This window comes from Pan paniscus, chromosome 10, assembly GCF_029289425.2.
Source record: "Pan paniscus chromosome 10, NHGRI_mPanPan1-v2.0_pri, whole genome shotgun sequence".
Lineage (NCBI taxonomy): Eukaryota > Metazoa > Chordata > Mammalia > Primates > Hominidae > Pan > Pan paniscus.
In genome coordinates, this window is record NC_073259.2 from 127,818,537 (window position 1) to 127,832,641 (window position 14,105).

At 44.8% G+C, this 14,105-nt stretch overlaps 1 protein-coding gene across 7 annotated transcripts in view; it reads right to left on the reverse strand.

The window, feature by feature from the left end:
• CIT (citron rho-interacting serine/threonine kinase) overlaps nucleotides 1-14,105 on the reverse strand; it is a 191,451-nt gene that overhangs the window by 67,114 nt on the left and 110,232 nt on the right. For all 7 annotated transcript variants that reach the window (XM_003832401.4, XM_008957793.3, XM_034934622.2 and 4 more), the window contains 3 exons: nucleotides 7,891-8,007; nucleotides 5,545-5,654; nucleotides 4,325-4,499 (listed from right to left, as the gene is read on the reverse strand). In XM_003832401.4, coding sequence (XP_003832449.1) covers nucleotides 4,325-4,499; nucleotides 5,545-5,654; nucleotides 7,891-8,007 — 402 coding nt within the window. The remainder of the gene's footprint in view (nucleotides 1-4,324; nucleotides 4,500-5,544; nucleotides 5,655-7,890; nucleotides 8,008-14,105) is intronic.

The following is a 14,105-nucleotide window of genomic DNA, read 5'->3' on the forward strand; positions in this document are numbered from 1 at the left end:
TGAAAGAAAATTCCAGGCAGGGGAAGCAAGACATCCAAAGGTATGGGGGTGAGGGAGACCACGACACATCTATTGACCTGACAAACATGGACAGTGTGGTCCTAAAGATCAATGTCAAGCAACTCAGAGATGCTTGCTGCCCTCAGAGAGCCTGCTGTCTAAGGGGACTGCCAAGAAGAACACACTGCGATGAGCTATGCCCTGAAAGCCGTGAGGATAAAAAGGAGACCTCCAACCCAGCTTCAGAGGGTCGGAGAAGGCTCCTCCCTAGAAAAGGTGGCACCCACATCCCGAAGCCCATAGGGGTGAAGAGAAGAAACACTTGCAAAAGATGTAACCTGCAAAACCAACAGGATTTAGTGGTGAATTTGATGTGGGGCAGAGAACAAAGGACATAAGGGAGTCAAAGATGACTCCCAGCCGGGTGCAATGGCTCACACCTGTAATCCCAGCACTTTGGGAGGCCGAGGTGGGCAGATCACGAGGTCAGGAGTTCGAGACCAGCCTGGCCAGCATGGTGAAACCCCGTCTCTACTAAAAATAACAAAAAATTAGCTGGGTGTGGTGGCACACACCTGTAGTACCAGCTACTCAGGAGGCTGAGGCAGGAGAATCACTTGAACCTGGCAGGCAGAGGTTGCAGTGGGCCAAGATTGCGCCATTGTACTCCAGCCTGGGTGACAGAGCGAGACTCTGCCTCAAAAAAAAGAAAAAAAGATGACTTCCACATTTCTGGACAGGTGAATTACACAAATAGACCATTGCTATGACAGAATAGGAGAGAAAGGGCCAGTCTGAGGCAAAAGATAAGAAATTCAGTCTTAACATGTTGAACTTGAGCCCTGCAGGAGACATCCAAGTGGAGATGTCTAACGTCTACTAATAAGTAGTCTACTAGTAAGACAATGGGTCAGAAACTCAAAAGAAAGGTCTGGATTGGCAACCTGGATCCGGGAGGCCTTAAAAAATCAGTGACAGCTGAAGCCATGGCTATTATCTCTCTCTAGTGATGATGGTGATGACGACGATGTCACAGCAGCAAATACGGTCCTCACAACACACTGGGCCCTGAATTAACTCATTTCATTTTCAGAACAACTCACTGAGGGAGGTACTACTATTACCTCCATTTTACAGATAAGCAAACTGTGGCACTAAGAGATTAGGTAACTGAGCAAATGTCACACAGCTATAAAAATCTTTTTAAAAGGCAGGACTGGCATTCAAACCCAGAAAGTCTGGCTCAAGAGTCCATGTAACATGTTGCTGTATTCCTGCAACATCCCTACGTGTCCTGACCATTGCACTTGACCATGTACAGGGTAAACACTGTACCCTTCTGTCTTACTAAAACACCAGCAGTCACAGCAGAGTGGACCTCTACTAGCAAGCCTGAAAATGCTTCCGATGCCATTTGGCAAAACCAAGAGAGGCAGGTGACAGTGACTCAAGGGGAGGAGCGGGAGCTGGATGCTATACAATGAAGGAAGAACCCGGGAGCCTGCATCTTTGTGACTCCACACACCTGGCTAGAGAAGAGCTAACGCTGCACACACAAAGTTGGGGGAAGGCCCAGGTCCTTTAAGGCGGATCAAACTCCAGGTGGAGGCCTCTGCCCTCAATCTCAGTAGCAGCATGTGGCCAAAAGAAGAGGGACTGATCCGGTTATATTTAGAGCTAAACTGCAAAACTCCCAGGGAGAATATAGAGCCTGAACCTCTCGTGAAACGTTTGAAGTTTCTCTTACCATCCTTGAGGGGCTGGCTCTACTGATTCAAGTGAAAAACAACAGCTTCCCTGGGACACTTTAATAGCCCAGATGAGCTACAGCAGCAGGGCAGGCTCCTAAGAGGAACATTTGTGCAAAGGGAAGGCAAGAGACAGCCAGTCAAGGCCCCCAAGCTAGAGAAGTCCATCTGGATTGTTTAGACTCAAACTTAAGGGCGAGTCTCCCGTGATCTTGCTGTTAAACTTACAGAAGAGTGAAAGTATAGCCTGGATGATAAAAGTTAAACCATCGCCTAAGGCTTAAGGCTCATGCCTGTAATCCTAGCACTTTGGAGGCCAAGGAGGGAGGACTGCTTAAAGCCAGACGTCCTCCTTCTGAGAAATCCTGACCTAAGAAATAATAAAAGAAAAATAAATAAATAAATAAAGCCAGGAGCTCAAGACCAGCCTGGGCAACATAGCAAGACCCCATTGCTAGAAAAAATGAAAATAAAACCAGACACTCCAGGTGACCCTAATGGAGGAGTTCACACCTTGACAACCCCTAAAAAACATGAGATAACACATTGTTACTGTCCCTTGGAGAACTGACTTCATTTTAATACTCCAAGACAAATAAAGACATGCATAAACATGAGTACTACCCAAGGCTTAGACCTCAGACTGCTGTCTGCTTAACAGGACCTTCCTTAAGAAAGATCATCTGCTTTTTGAAGAATTCCATCACAAATATTTGAGCAACTATTTTACATGAGACACTGTATCTTCCCTCCCAGCCTGGGTGTCCAGCTTCCAACAATCACTATCCTGAACTCCAGTTGTGTCTCTGCTGGTGCCAGCGAACCCTGCTGCTAGGCTAAAAGCCCTCGTGTCAGGAACAGGTCTGTCTTGTCGCCACTGTAGACCCAGGCTACAAATTGGCACACAGCAGACATTTGACAAATATACAGTGACTACATAAATGTAACCTTATGGCTTCAATCAACCTCAACATGTCTACAACCCAATTTGTTGTATTTTCCTCCCCAAAACCTGGCCACTCTTCCCAGCCTCCTTATGTTTTTGAAGAGAGCTACCTTTCATCAATCACACCTAAATTTGGTTTTGTCTTTTAATCTCCCACCGTCATTATGAGACAGACCTCTGCCACCAGCACTGGGCCACCATGGCTAAGCTCTGACTAGGTCACGGGGCTGTCATTACATCTTGATAAAGGAGGAATTGCTCTGCTCCCATTTGACAGATGCACAAATTGACACACTGCCCACAGGACCCTATAAAGGAGATACATTATCACTGACATTTTACAGATGAAGAAACTGAAGCCCAGCAGAGAGATGAGGCAGCTTGCAAAACTAGTAAGAGGTCATAAAACCAGTAAGGAGTGGAGGTGGAATTCTAACCCAGATCCCCATGGCCCAGTCTGTTACCAGAAGGAGGGCCTGGGGTCTAAGTTGTCTATTTTGAACAAAGAATTGGACAAAACGCACAAAGTAACAAAGGAACGAAACACAGGAATGAAGCAGAGAAAGCAGGGATCTGTTAAAGCAAGAACGCACTCCACAGGGTGGGAGTGGCCCCAGCAAGTGGCTCAAGGGCCCAGTTACAAAGTTTTCTGGGTTTTAAGTACTCCTTTTGGGGTTCCTATTGGTTACTCCTTATCTGAATAAAGGATTCGGTCTGTGGCTAATTACAGGCTGAGGCGAACTGGTGCCCTATGCAGATGAAGAGATAGTCCCTCCTTGGCCCGCGGCCCATCCAAGGTGCTCTTCCTTTCCATCTGAGCAATGGTGGAAGGTGGGGGGAGGGGGTTGCAGGGAGAGTAGTCTTCCATCTTTTGGAGCATTGCAGGGAGAGGAGCCTCTTCCATCTTTCACTACTGGGGCGTGGGAAGATGAGGATTTTCCTTTTGGTTCAGCTTTAGGAAGTTTGCGTTAATTGGCCTCAGGTTCCCTGCCTCCAGCCCCATGTGTTTTCCTTTCGATCCAGCTCTGGGAAGTCAGCAGGAATGGGCTTTAGGTTCCCTGCCCACAGAACCTGGTGTTTTCTCTTTTAGAAAGCTAGCACAAATTGGCCAGGCATGGTGGCTCACGCCTGTAACCCCAGCACTTTGGGAAGCTGAGGCGGGTGGATCACTTGAGGTCAGAAGTTCAAGACCAGTCTGGTCAACATGGCAAAACCCTGTCTCTACAAAAATTGGCTGGGTGTGGTGCCAGGCGCCTGTAGTCCCAGCTACTCGAGAAGCTGAGGCACGAGAATCACTTGAACCCAGGAGGCGGAGGCTGCAGTGAACCAAGATCGCACCACTGCACTCCAGCCTGGACAACAGAGCAAGACTCTCTTAAAAAAAAAAAAAAAGAGGTTAGCACAAGGGCCTCAGATTCCCTGCCCATAAACCTTGGTGTTTTTCCTTGATTCAGCATGAATTGGCCTTAGGTTCCTTGCCTCCAGACCCTTTTCTCCTGCCTCAAGTCTGCCCCCTTAACCACCAAGCACAATGTCTCTTGTATAGATATTGATTTGTGCTCGAAAGCTGACTTGTTCAGAGCCCGAATCGCCCAGCAAATCCTCCCAGGAGATGACTCCTCGCTCTCACCTCCCGCAATCTTGTCTCCAGTTCCAGCAGCCGATTCTTGTCACTGTGGTCTTGGTGGCTGATCTTCTCCAGCTGCTCCTCCAGTTTTCGGTTCTGGGCCTCCAACTTCCCAGCCTGTGTCTCCAGGTAAAATTTCTGTTGCCTGAGTTCAGAAATCATCTCTTCTTGGGCCTTCCTGGTGGGGGTGGTGGGAGGATCCAAACAAAATCACAGTCTCATTAGGGTTGAGCCCGTTTCCACGGGAGGTAGACGGACACGGAGTTAGACATGTCTCCTCACTAAGTGGACTAGGGCCATTCCTGGGTTAGCTGTCTCCTGATCTGGCCTCATAAGCATGATCCCGGCATGACGAACGTGGGGACCATTTACTCATCACCACTCAGTGTCAGTCCCTCACATATGGGATTAAGTAAGGTCCAGGAGGATGCAAGAGATACTAACATTTCACTCCTTTGACAGGCCTGTTTATTTCTTCTGTGAGTCTGTGTAGGGACAGAAGGGGGCCTCCTTAGATTACTGTACAAGGGCACCCCAGTAACTCATGAAGGCAGGCCCTGGAGAAAAAGGACCAAGGAGAAAGAATGGTATTCTTTCTAGTTCTCTGCAGATCTCCCTCACCTCTCCAGCAAACTGCTTAGAAGTATCAAAACCTAGAACGACTCAAAGACCCAAAACACAGCCTACTAAGCTGGTTTAGATTAAGATGGGACTGTTTTGGGAGATCTCTGAAGAGAGAAACCTAAGGGGGAAAAAAATCCTGGAGATTGTAATTCTCTGGGGGAAAAGATTCAGCTCAAAGTGCTCCTGGAACACAGCCCTTGCTGAACCCCAAACTTCCTTCCATAGGGTCTAACCTAGTGACAACTAAATGGATGGCCCAACTGGGCACACACAATTTCACCTCTTACTAGTTACAGGATGCAACTCTAGGGAACAAGAACTGCAGCTTTCCACAAGCAAATTATAAATAGCCTCATTAGAGAGAGCAAAACACTCTGTTATGTGATGGTAATTGAAGGCATTTAAGAAAACCCGACTCAAAAGTGGCAGAGTGAGACCACTTAAGACAGGGCAAGATGACGTAAGTATCTGAGGGCTGGGCTGAGCTACAGAAGTCATTCAATCCACTCCAGCTCCATCAAACAGAAGAAGGGAGTTTATGCCACAGGAGAGGAGACCAAAGTGTAATAATGTAGGGCAGTTAGAATTTGAATACTTACATGTTCCTTTGGGTAAAAAGACTGCTATTTGCTGCAAGTTTATTGGCTTCAGACAGTTCCACAATCCTCTGTTCCAGGGATCTGATCTTGGAATCCATAGCATTGATCATCTGAAACACAGGGCACCTATGAAACTTCACACACCAGAACAGGAGTAATAGGGGCAGTGCGGGCCAGGGTAAAAGTTTCATCTGAAATGACGGCAATTTGGCTAGAGGTAACAAGGCACTCAACTAGTCTGTACTCTGAGGATCACAGATGGTACCACTCAAATGGATGGTACTTGGTTGTTTTTTCAGTGATGAAATCTCCCCACACTGGCTAAGTGGCTTGCATGTAAAACAGACATAAGGACCTATTCAAGAACCTAACATCCTGGGAGTAATCAGGCCTTGTTAAACCCCATCTCATCTGCATGTGACCTGGGCCTGCAAGAGTCTCTTAACTCAAATCTGCACATTCGCATTTATCACCACCTCGAGGGTTGTCATTTTCTGAGTGATTCCTTCTCACCCAGCCACCATTGCTCTAGACTCCACAGCAGGGGTCTCCAACCCCAGGGCCACAGAGCAGTACCCCATTACCGGTCTGCCACCTGTTATGAACCAGGCTGCACAGCAGGAGGTGAGCGGCCAGCGAGCGAGCATTACTGCCTGAGCTCTACCTCCTGTGGGATCAGTGGCATTAGATTCTCCTCAGAGTGTGAACCCAATCATGACCTGCGCAAGCGAGGGATCGAGGTTGCGTGCTCCTAATGAGAATCGAATGCCGCCAGCCGGGCGCGGCGGCTTAGCCTGTAATCCCAACACTTTGGGAGGCCAAGGCAGGTGGGTCACCTGAGGTCAGGAATTCCAGACCAGCCTGGCCAACATGGAGAAATGCTGTCTTTACTAAAAATACAAAAATTAGCCGGGTGCAGTGGCACATGACTATAATCCCAGCTACTTGGGAGGCTGAGGCAGGAGAGTCACTTGAACTCGGGAGGCAGAGGTTGCAGTGAGCCGATATTGCGCCACTGCACTCCAGCCTGTGTGACAGAGCAAGACTCCGTCTCAAAAACAAAACAAAACAAAACAAAAATCTAATGCCTTAATGCCTGATAGTCTGAGGTGGTACAGTTTTATCTCAAAACCATCCCCCCACCCCTGTGGAAAAATTGTCTTCCACAAAACCGGTCCCTGGTGCTAAAAAGGTTGGGGACAGCTTCTCTACAGCAAAGTTTCCCCAACTTAAAAAATCATAAGAATTGGGGTGTGGGGGTACTAACTAAATATTTAATTTCCCAGGATCTCCCCTCAGAGATCCTGATGTGGGGTCGGGCGCGGTGGCTCGTACCTGTAATCCCAGCACTTTGGGAGGCCGAGGTGGGCAGATCACTTGAGGTCAAGAGTTTGAGACTGGCCTGGCCAACATAGTGAAACCCTGTCTCTACTAAAAATACAAAAATTAGCCAGGCACGGTGGCACATGCCTTTAATCCCAGCTACTCGGGAGGCTGAGGCAGGAAAATTACTTGAACCTGGGAGGCGGAGGTTGCAGTGAGCTGAAATCATGCCACTAAACTCCAGCCTGGGTGACAGAGTGAGACTCCATCTCAAAAAAAAAAAAAAAAAAAAAAGAGATTCTGATATGGTAAGTCTTGGTGGGGTGCAGATAAATAAGCACCACAGGTAAACCTTAGAGGCAACAAGTTTCTGAAACAACTGCCTATGTGGATTAGAAAAGAGACAAACAGGCAAGTAAAAAGAAGAGAAGTGTAGGGCCAGGAATGGTGGCCTGTAATCCCAGCACTTTGAGAGACCAAGACGGGAGGATTGCTTGAGGCCAGAAGTTTGAGACCAGCCTGGGCAACATAGCACGATCTCGTCTCTACAGAAAACTTAAAAATTAGGTAAGCATGGGGGCACGCACCTGTAGTCTCAGTTACTTGGGAGGCTGAGATGGAAGGATCACTTGAGCCCAGGAGTTGGAGGCTGCAGTGAGCCATGATTGCACCACCACATTGCAGCCTGGGCTTCAGAGCAAAACCCCACCTCAAAAAAAAAAAAAGAGCAGGAAGACCAAGAGCCACTGGCCATTTTGTCAGGAGCATTTAGAAGGACAGTATTTTAGCAGACAGCAGAACAGCATGAGTTCTTGAAAAACACAAAACTGGCCATCCAGAGCCACCACCTCAGTTGCTTTTAGGAAAGGAAACAGTTTCAGAGAAAGCCTCCTATTACCAACAACTCCACAGGATTCAACAGAAGGAATTTCACCAGGTGAAATAGAGTCTTATCAGGGGTGATTCTTGGCATATTTCAAAAACCCTCCTTTGAACACTGGCTTGGCAACTCCTTCTACCTACCGCCTTCTGTTCGCTGAGAATTTTGCCCTTCTCATGGGCCTCCTCCTCGTGTCTCTGCATCATGTTCTCCAGCGTCTCCTTGTCGGCCAGGTCTTTCTTTATCTGATTGTCCAACACCTACAAAAACAAAAGCAGCAGCAAATGTTCTCAGGAGCCAAGCTGAGGAGGGAAGACTAAACGGGGACACTTGAGAAAATCTAGGAAAGAGGAGAAAAGCAGGGGAGAGGCCCGAGGTCTCCAAATTCTGGGGCAAAGAGAAGGCAAAAACTGGGAGTCTGCTTATCAATCAGGATAAGATTAAAAAGTCAAATATTACCATCCAATGGCAAGGAACAGGTTGACTTGAACCAAGAACTTATTTTAAAATCAGCAGCCCAAAGACCAGAGAGATATATTCAAAATGAGGCAGACTCCAGAATGAGAAGGGAGGAGGAAACAAGATTGCTCTAGATCCAGACCTAGAGAATAAATTTCTTATAATCTGCAGATATTACCTGGGGACAACTTTTTCTTCGCCAGTGCACCCGCAGTTTTCAGAATATTCCTCACTCCTAATTTATACAAATTAATTCTAGATACTCCTGGGCTGTGTGCAAGAGGGAGAGAAGCCGAAGACAGAGGAAGTCTATGTGACCAAGGATGATGCTCAGAAACAACCAGGGACAAGAGGCTTTTGGCCACCAATAACGTAGGTGGATGGTCAACAGATTAAAAAGACAACATAAAAGAAAGAAAAAAATGCCTCTTTCCCTGGTTCTTTCCTCTGATCCAACTAGGGGGAGAAAAAAAAGTCACTGGGAAAAGAAACCTTTCCCAGGGGAAGAGAGATCATGTGTTCTCAGTGCTCAGAATGCCACTGTAAGCACCTACTGTTCCCAAGAGGAAACATAAAACAGTAATGGTATCACCAATCGCCAACTTGATCTAATGTTCTTTGGGGCACACACAGCCCTACGAGTTGCCAAAACAACAAGCAAAAAGGAAGGAAAAAAGAAGACGACATCAGAACATGCCCGAGCCTTTGACCACAACCCTACGTTCCTCACCACAGAGGCTCCATTCGACTTTTCCAAAGAACACCAACGACATCAAGGAGGACAACAGGATCCTGGGAATAAAGCTGAAAGAGCTGGGGTCACAGAGAGGGCTAAAATCTGCCTTTCCAACAATGTCTATTGTGAAAGGACTGTCACAGCTCATGGGGACGACGTCCCTAAAAAGAGCCAGTCAGCGGGGAGGGAGTCCACAGGAGAAAGAAAGGAAAGAACAGATTTCAAAGAGGTCTTTAAACTAGAACTGACTGATGAAAAAAATAGAATGGAAGTTGGAAGAGAAGACCAAAAGGTGGGAACAGGGTCATGAGAGAAAGGAAGAAGCTCAAAAGGATGAGAAATGGCCCACTGTCTTGGATGTCTGAGCATGATTCTAAAATTATGAGCAAGAACAGGGTAGAATCGAGGGTATGATCATAATTATTACTAAAATGGCCTGATAGAGGCTGGAACAGGAAACACAAAGCAGAACAGGCTAAAAAGAAATGGTTTCATAAAGATTCCAGTAGGGAAGAAAGACAGATCTTTCCCTGACATTCCTTGGGATCTATAAAACAAATTTCTTTCCATCTAGAAGTTAGCAGAGACCACATAATATCTAGACCACATATGCCCTTTATATTTTATGAGGTGCTAAAGCAATGAAATACATTTTCAGGATGCCTCTGCTCAAAATAAGACCTCAACTTTGGTCAAGAAGGATACCGATAAGAGGTAAGTATGAGCTAGAAGGGATAAGCCTCTATCAAGAACGTATGCACTAGGCCAGGCATGGTGGCTCATGCCTCTAACCCCAGCACTTTGGGAGGCTGACACGGGTGGAGATCGCTTGGGGACAGAAGTTTGAGACCAGCCTGGGCAACATAGCAAGACCTCATTTCCACAAAAAGTATAAAAAATAGTAATTAGCTGGGCATGGTGTTGTACACCTGTAATCCCAGCTACTCAGGAGGATAAGATGGGAGGATTGCTTGAGCCCAGGAGTTCGAAGCCTCATTGAGCTATGATCACACTACCACATTCTACCCTGGGTGATGGAGCAAGAACCTGTCTCAAAACAATAAACAGATAAATAAAAGAACATACGGATCTCTCTTAGCTTTCATAGGGTTCAACTGGCAGAAAGATGAACAAGATGTATGGGGAAGAAGGGGAGCAAAATGTTTATTTGAAATAAGAGATTCCACTAAAGACATCTAAATCAATTTAAGATAGAATATGGCTTTTGGTAGGAACATCAATATATCACCAAATCATAGAATATGTTTCACAAAGGGTTACTTTCATCATGCAAAGGTGCCAGGGGACTACTGTATACATTCTCATAATTTTCTAACAATTGAAGTACCAGGGGTCACCGGAGAACACTTTGAGGTCATTTCTGGGTTGTTTTCCCATATGTCTTTCCACGGCTCACTGCAGCCTCAACCTCCTGATCACACGCGATCCTCCCACCTCAGGCTCCCAAGTAGCTGGGACTACAGATGTGTGCCACCTGCCTGGCTAATTTTTGTATTTTTTGTAGACAAGATGAGAAGGGCATCTCACTTTGTTACACAGACTGGTCTCGAATCCCTGGACTCAAGCGATCTGCCCACCTTGGCCCCCCAAAGTGCTGAAATTACAGATGTGAACCACTGTGCCTGGCCTCCTATATTTCTTTTACTGAAAAACAACCAAAAATAACGCCAGCGGTAAAAGATGCCAGGGTGGTGATGGTGATGATGCTGTGTGAGCATGTACGTGTTAGATTCTCCAAGAAAGGACCACTCAATTCTTTGAGAATACCAACCAAATCAATAACAAGATCATCACAAAAATTGAAATCCCCCTTCAATGTCTGGTTGGAAAGGGGAAGCGACAATATTCAAGATATAATAAACAGCATCTGATTCTCAAGAACATAAGAATGAATTAAAGGCTTGATCCAAATCATCATGAAAATGGGATGTGATTTTAAAGGAAATTGATAGAGCGGCAGCCATTTCTAATAGCATAGTGGGCTACATGTCAGGCCAGCCCTTCTCTTGAAAATGATTTAAAATGCTAGATAAAATATAAAAAACATTTTCCCAAAAGCACCTACAAGTTGGCAAGAGAGTAAGAAATTGCGAAAAACTAAGTAAAACAGAAGCAGGGAGAGGCAAGAAGGGTTTAACCTGAGATATTTTACTGAAACAAATTAACTTGAGTTTCAGTTTTTATAGCCTCAGTGGTCAAGAAAAGGCAGAAATGAAAGCCCCCGACCACCCACCAAGGTGGGCACACATTTCATCCAAGTCCTCAAAGAATTTCCATTAATAATTCTCCAAGGAAAATAAAACAGTCACCATGACAAAGAACCAAGAGAAACAACAGAGCAGAAGCAGACCTTCAAATACTTCACATAGTGGAGTTGTCAGGTACAGATGATAAAATAACTATGCTCAGTACATTTAAAGAAAGAAAAGTTAGGCTTGAAAATGAATGCACAGAACAGAAGATGATTGTCTTAAATAATCTAGCAAACTTGGGAATGACCCAAATAGAATGTCTAGAAGTAAAAAATATAACAACCGAAATTAAAACTCAACAGAAAATTTAAAAATTACCCAGGCGTGGTGGCATGCACCTATAGTCCCAGCTACTCAGGAGGCTGAGGTAGGAGGATTGCTTAAGCCCAGGTTGCAGTGAGCTATGACTTGCACCAGTGCACTCCAGCCTGGGTGACAGAGTGAGATCCTGTCTCAAAAAAAAAAAAAAAAAAAAAAAAAGAAAGAAAGAAAGAAAAGAAGAAAAAACCTCAATGGAACAGCAGATTAGACACAGCTAAGAAAGAATTTGCAAATTGGGAAATATGTCAGAAGAAACTACCCAAAATGTAGCACAAAGAAACAAAGAAATAGAAAATATTTTAAAAGGCTAAATTGGAGCTGATCTAACTGATGCCCAATCAAATTCTTTTTTATTTTTTTATTTTTTGAGACAGAGTCTCACTCTGTCACCTAGGCTGGAGTGCAGTGGTGAAATCTTGGCTCACTGCAACCTCTGCTCACTGGGTTCAAGAGATTCTCGTGTCTCAGCCTCCCAAGTAGCTGGGACTACAGGTGCACGCCACCACGCCTGGCTAATTTTTTTGTATTTTTAGTAGAGGCGGGGTTTCACCATGTTGGCCAGGCTGGTCTTGAACTCCTGACCTCAGGTGATCCACCTGAGTGCTGGGATTACAGGCGTGAACCACCGCACCCAGCCCCAATCAAATTCTTAAAAGGAAAAGAGAGAAGGGGGAAGAGACAATATTTGAGATATAATGACCACTAACTTTCTAGAATAAATAAAAAGATATGAATCTACTCAAAAGCCTGGGAGACCCCATCTCTACAAAAAACCTTTTTAAAATAGCCAGGTATGGTGTCATGTGCCTATAGTCCCAGCTACTTGGGTGGCTGAGGAGGGAAGATCACTTGAGCCTACTGCGCTGAGCAAGATCATGTCTCTAAATATAATATATATTATATTACATATAACATATATATATATATTTAGCCCAGTAAATCTTAAGCAGAATAAGATAAGTAAAAAGAAACAGACTTTTTTTTTTTTTTTTTTTTTTTTTTGACATAGGGTCTCTCTCTGTCACCCAGGCTGGAGTGAAGTGGTGCAATCTCGGCTCGCTGCAACCTCCGCCTCCCAGGTTCAAGCAATTCTCCCATCCCAGCCTCCTGAGTAGCTGAGACAACAGGTGCGTGCCACCACACCCAGCTAATTTTTGTATTTTTTGTAGAGCCAGGGGTCTCGTCAAGTTGCCTAGGCTAGTCTTGAATTCCTAGACTCAAGTGATTCACCCATCTCGGCCTCCCAAAGTGCTAGGATTATATGCATGAGCCACCACACCTAGCCAAGAAATCCACATTTAGACACAATACAGTAAGCCTCAGAAAAATTAAAGGCAAAGTAAAATTGTAAAGAAAAAGCCAAAGAAAAATCGAGCTGTCACATGATCCAGCAATCCCACCGCTGGAAAGGAAAGAAAAGGAAATCAGTATATCAAAGAGATATCTGCACTCCCATGTTTGCTGCAGTACTATTTACAATAGCTAAGATTTGGAAATGACCCAAGTGTCCATCAGCGGATGAATGGATAAAGAAAATGTGGTATACGGACACATGGCAGGGAACAACACAAACCCTGTCAGCGGGGGTGGGGTGGGGAGAGCATCAGGAAGACAGCAAGAATAGCTAATGCATGCTGGGCTTAAGACCTAGGTGATTGGTTGATCTGTGCAGCCAATCACCATGGCACACGTCGTTTACCTATGTAACAAACCTGCACATCCTGCACATGTACCCCAGAACTTAAAAGTTGAAGGGAAAAAAAAAGAAAGAAAATGTGGTACAGATACAACAATGGAGTACTATTCAACCATAAAATGGAATGGGATCCAGTCATTTGCAACAACATGGATGGAATTGGAGATCATCATATTAACTGAAATCAGCCAGGCACAGAAGGACAAACATCACATATTCTCACTTATTTGTGGGATCTAAAAATCAACTTAATTAAACTCATGGACATAGAGTATAGAAGGATGGTTAACAGAGGTTGGGAAGCGTAGAAGGGGTTGTAGGGAAGGTAGGGATGGTTAATGGCTGCAAAAAAATAGAATGAACAAGACCTAGTATTTGAGAGTACAGTAGGGTGACTATAGTCAATAGTAACTTAATTGTGTATTTTAAAATAACTTAAAGAATGTAATTAGATTATTTGTAACTCAAAGGATAAATGCTTGAGGGGATGGACACCCCATTCTCTATGATGTGCTTATTTCATATTGCATGCCTGTATCAAAACATCTCATGTACCCCATAAATATATACACCTACTATGTACCCACAAAAATTAAAAAAGAAAAAGGATTATAGAAATGATCATGGATTAAACGACAATGAGTTTAAAAAATCAGTTTAAAGATGAAATTGAGATAAATGATGACCACATTTAAAAAAAAAAAAAGGTTTTTTTTTGGAACTTCAGATTTCCAATCCTTCACATAAGTAACACCTTGAAATCTCTCACCATGGAATAAGGACATTATTCACCCCAAACAGTACTTTGGTCCAGCAAGAAATGGCCACAAGGGCCCAGGAAGAGATGGGAGCTACATGGTACTATAGGAGCAA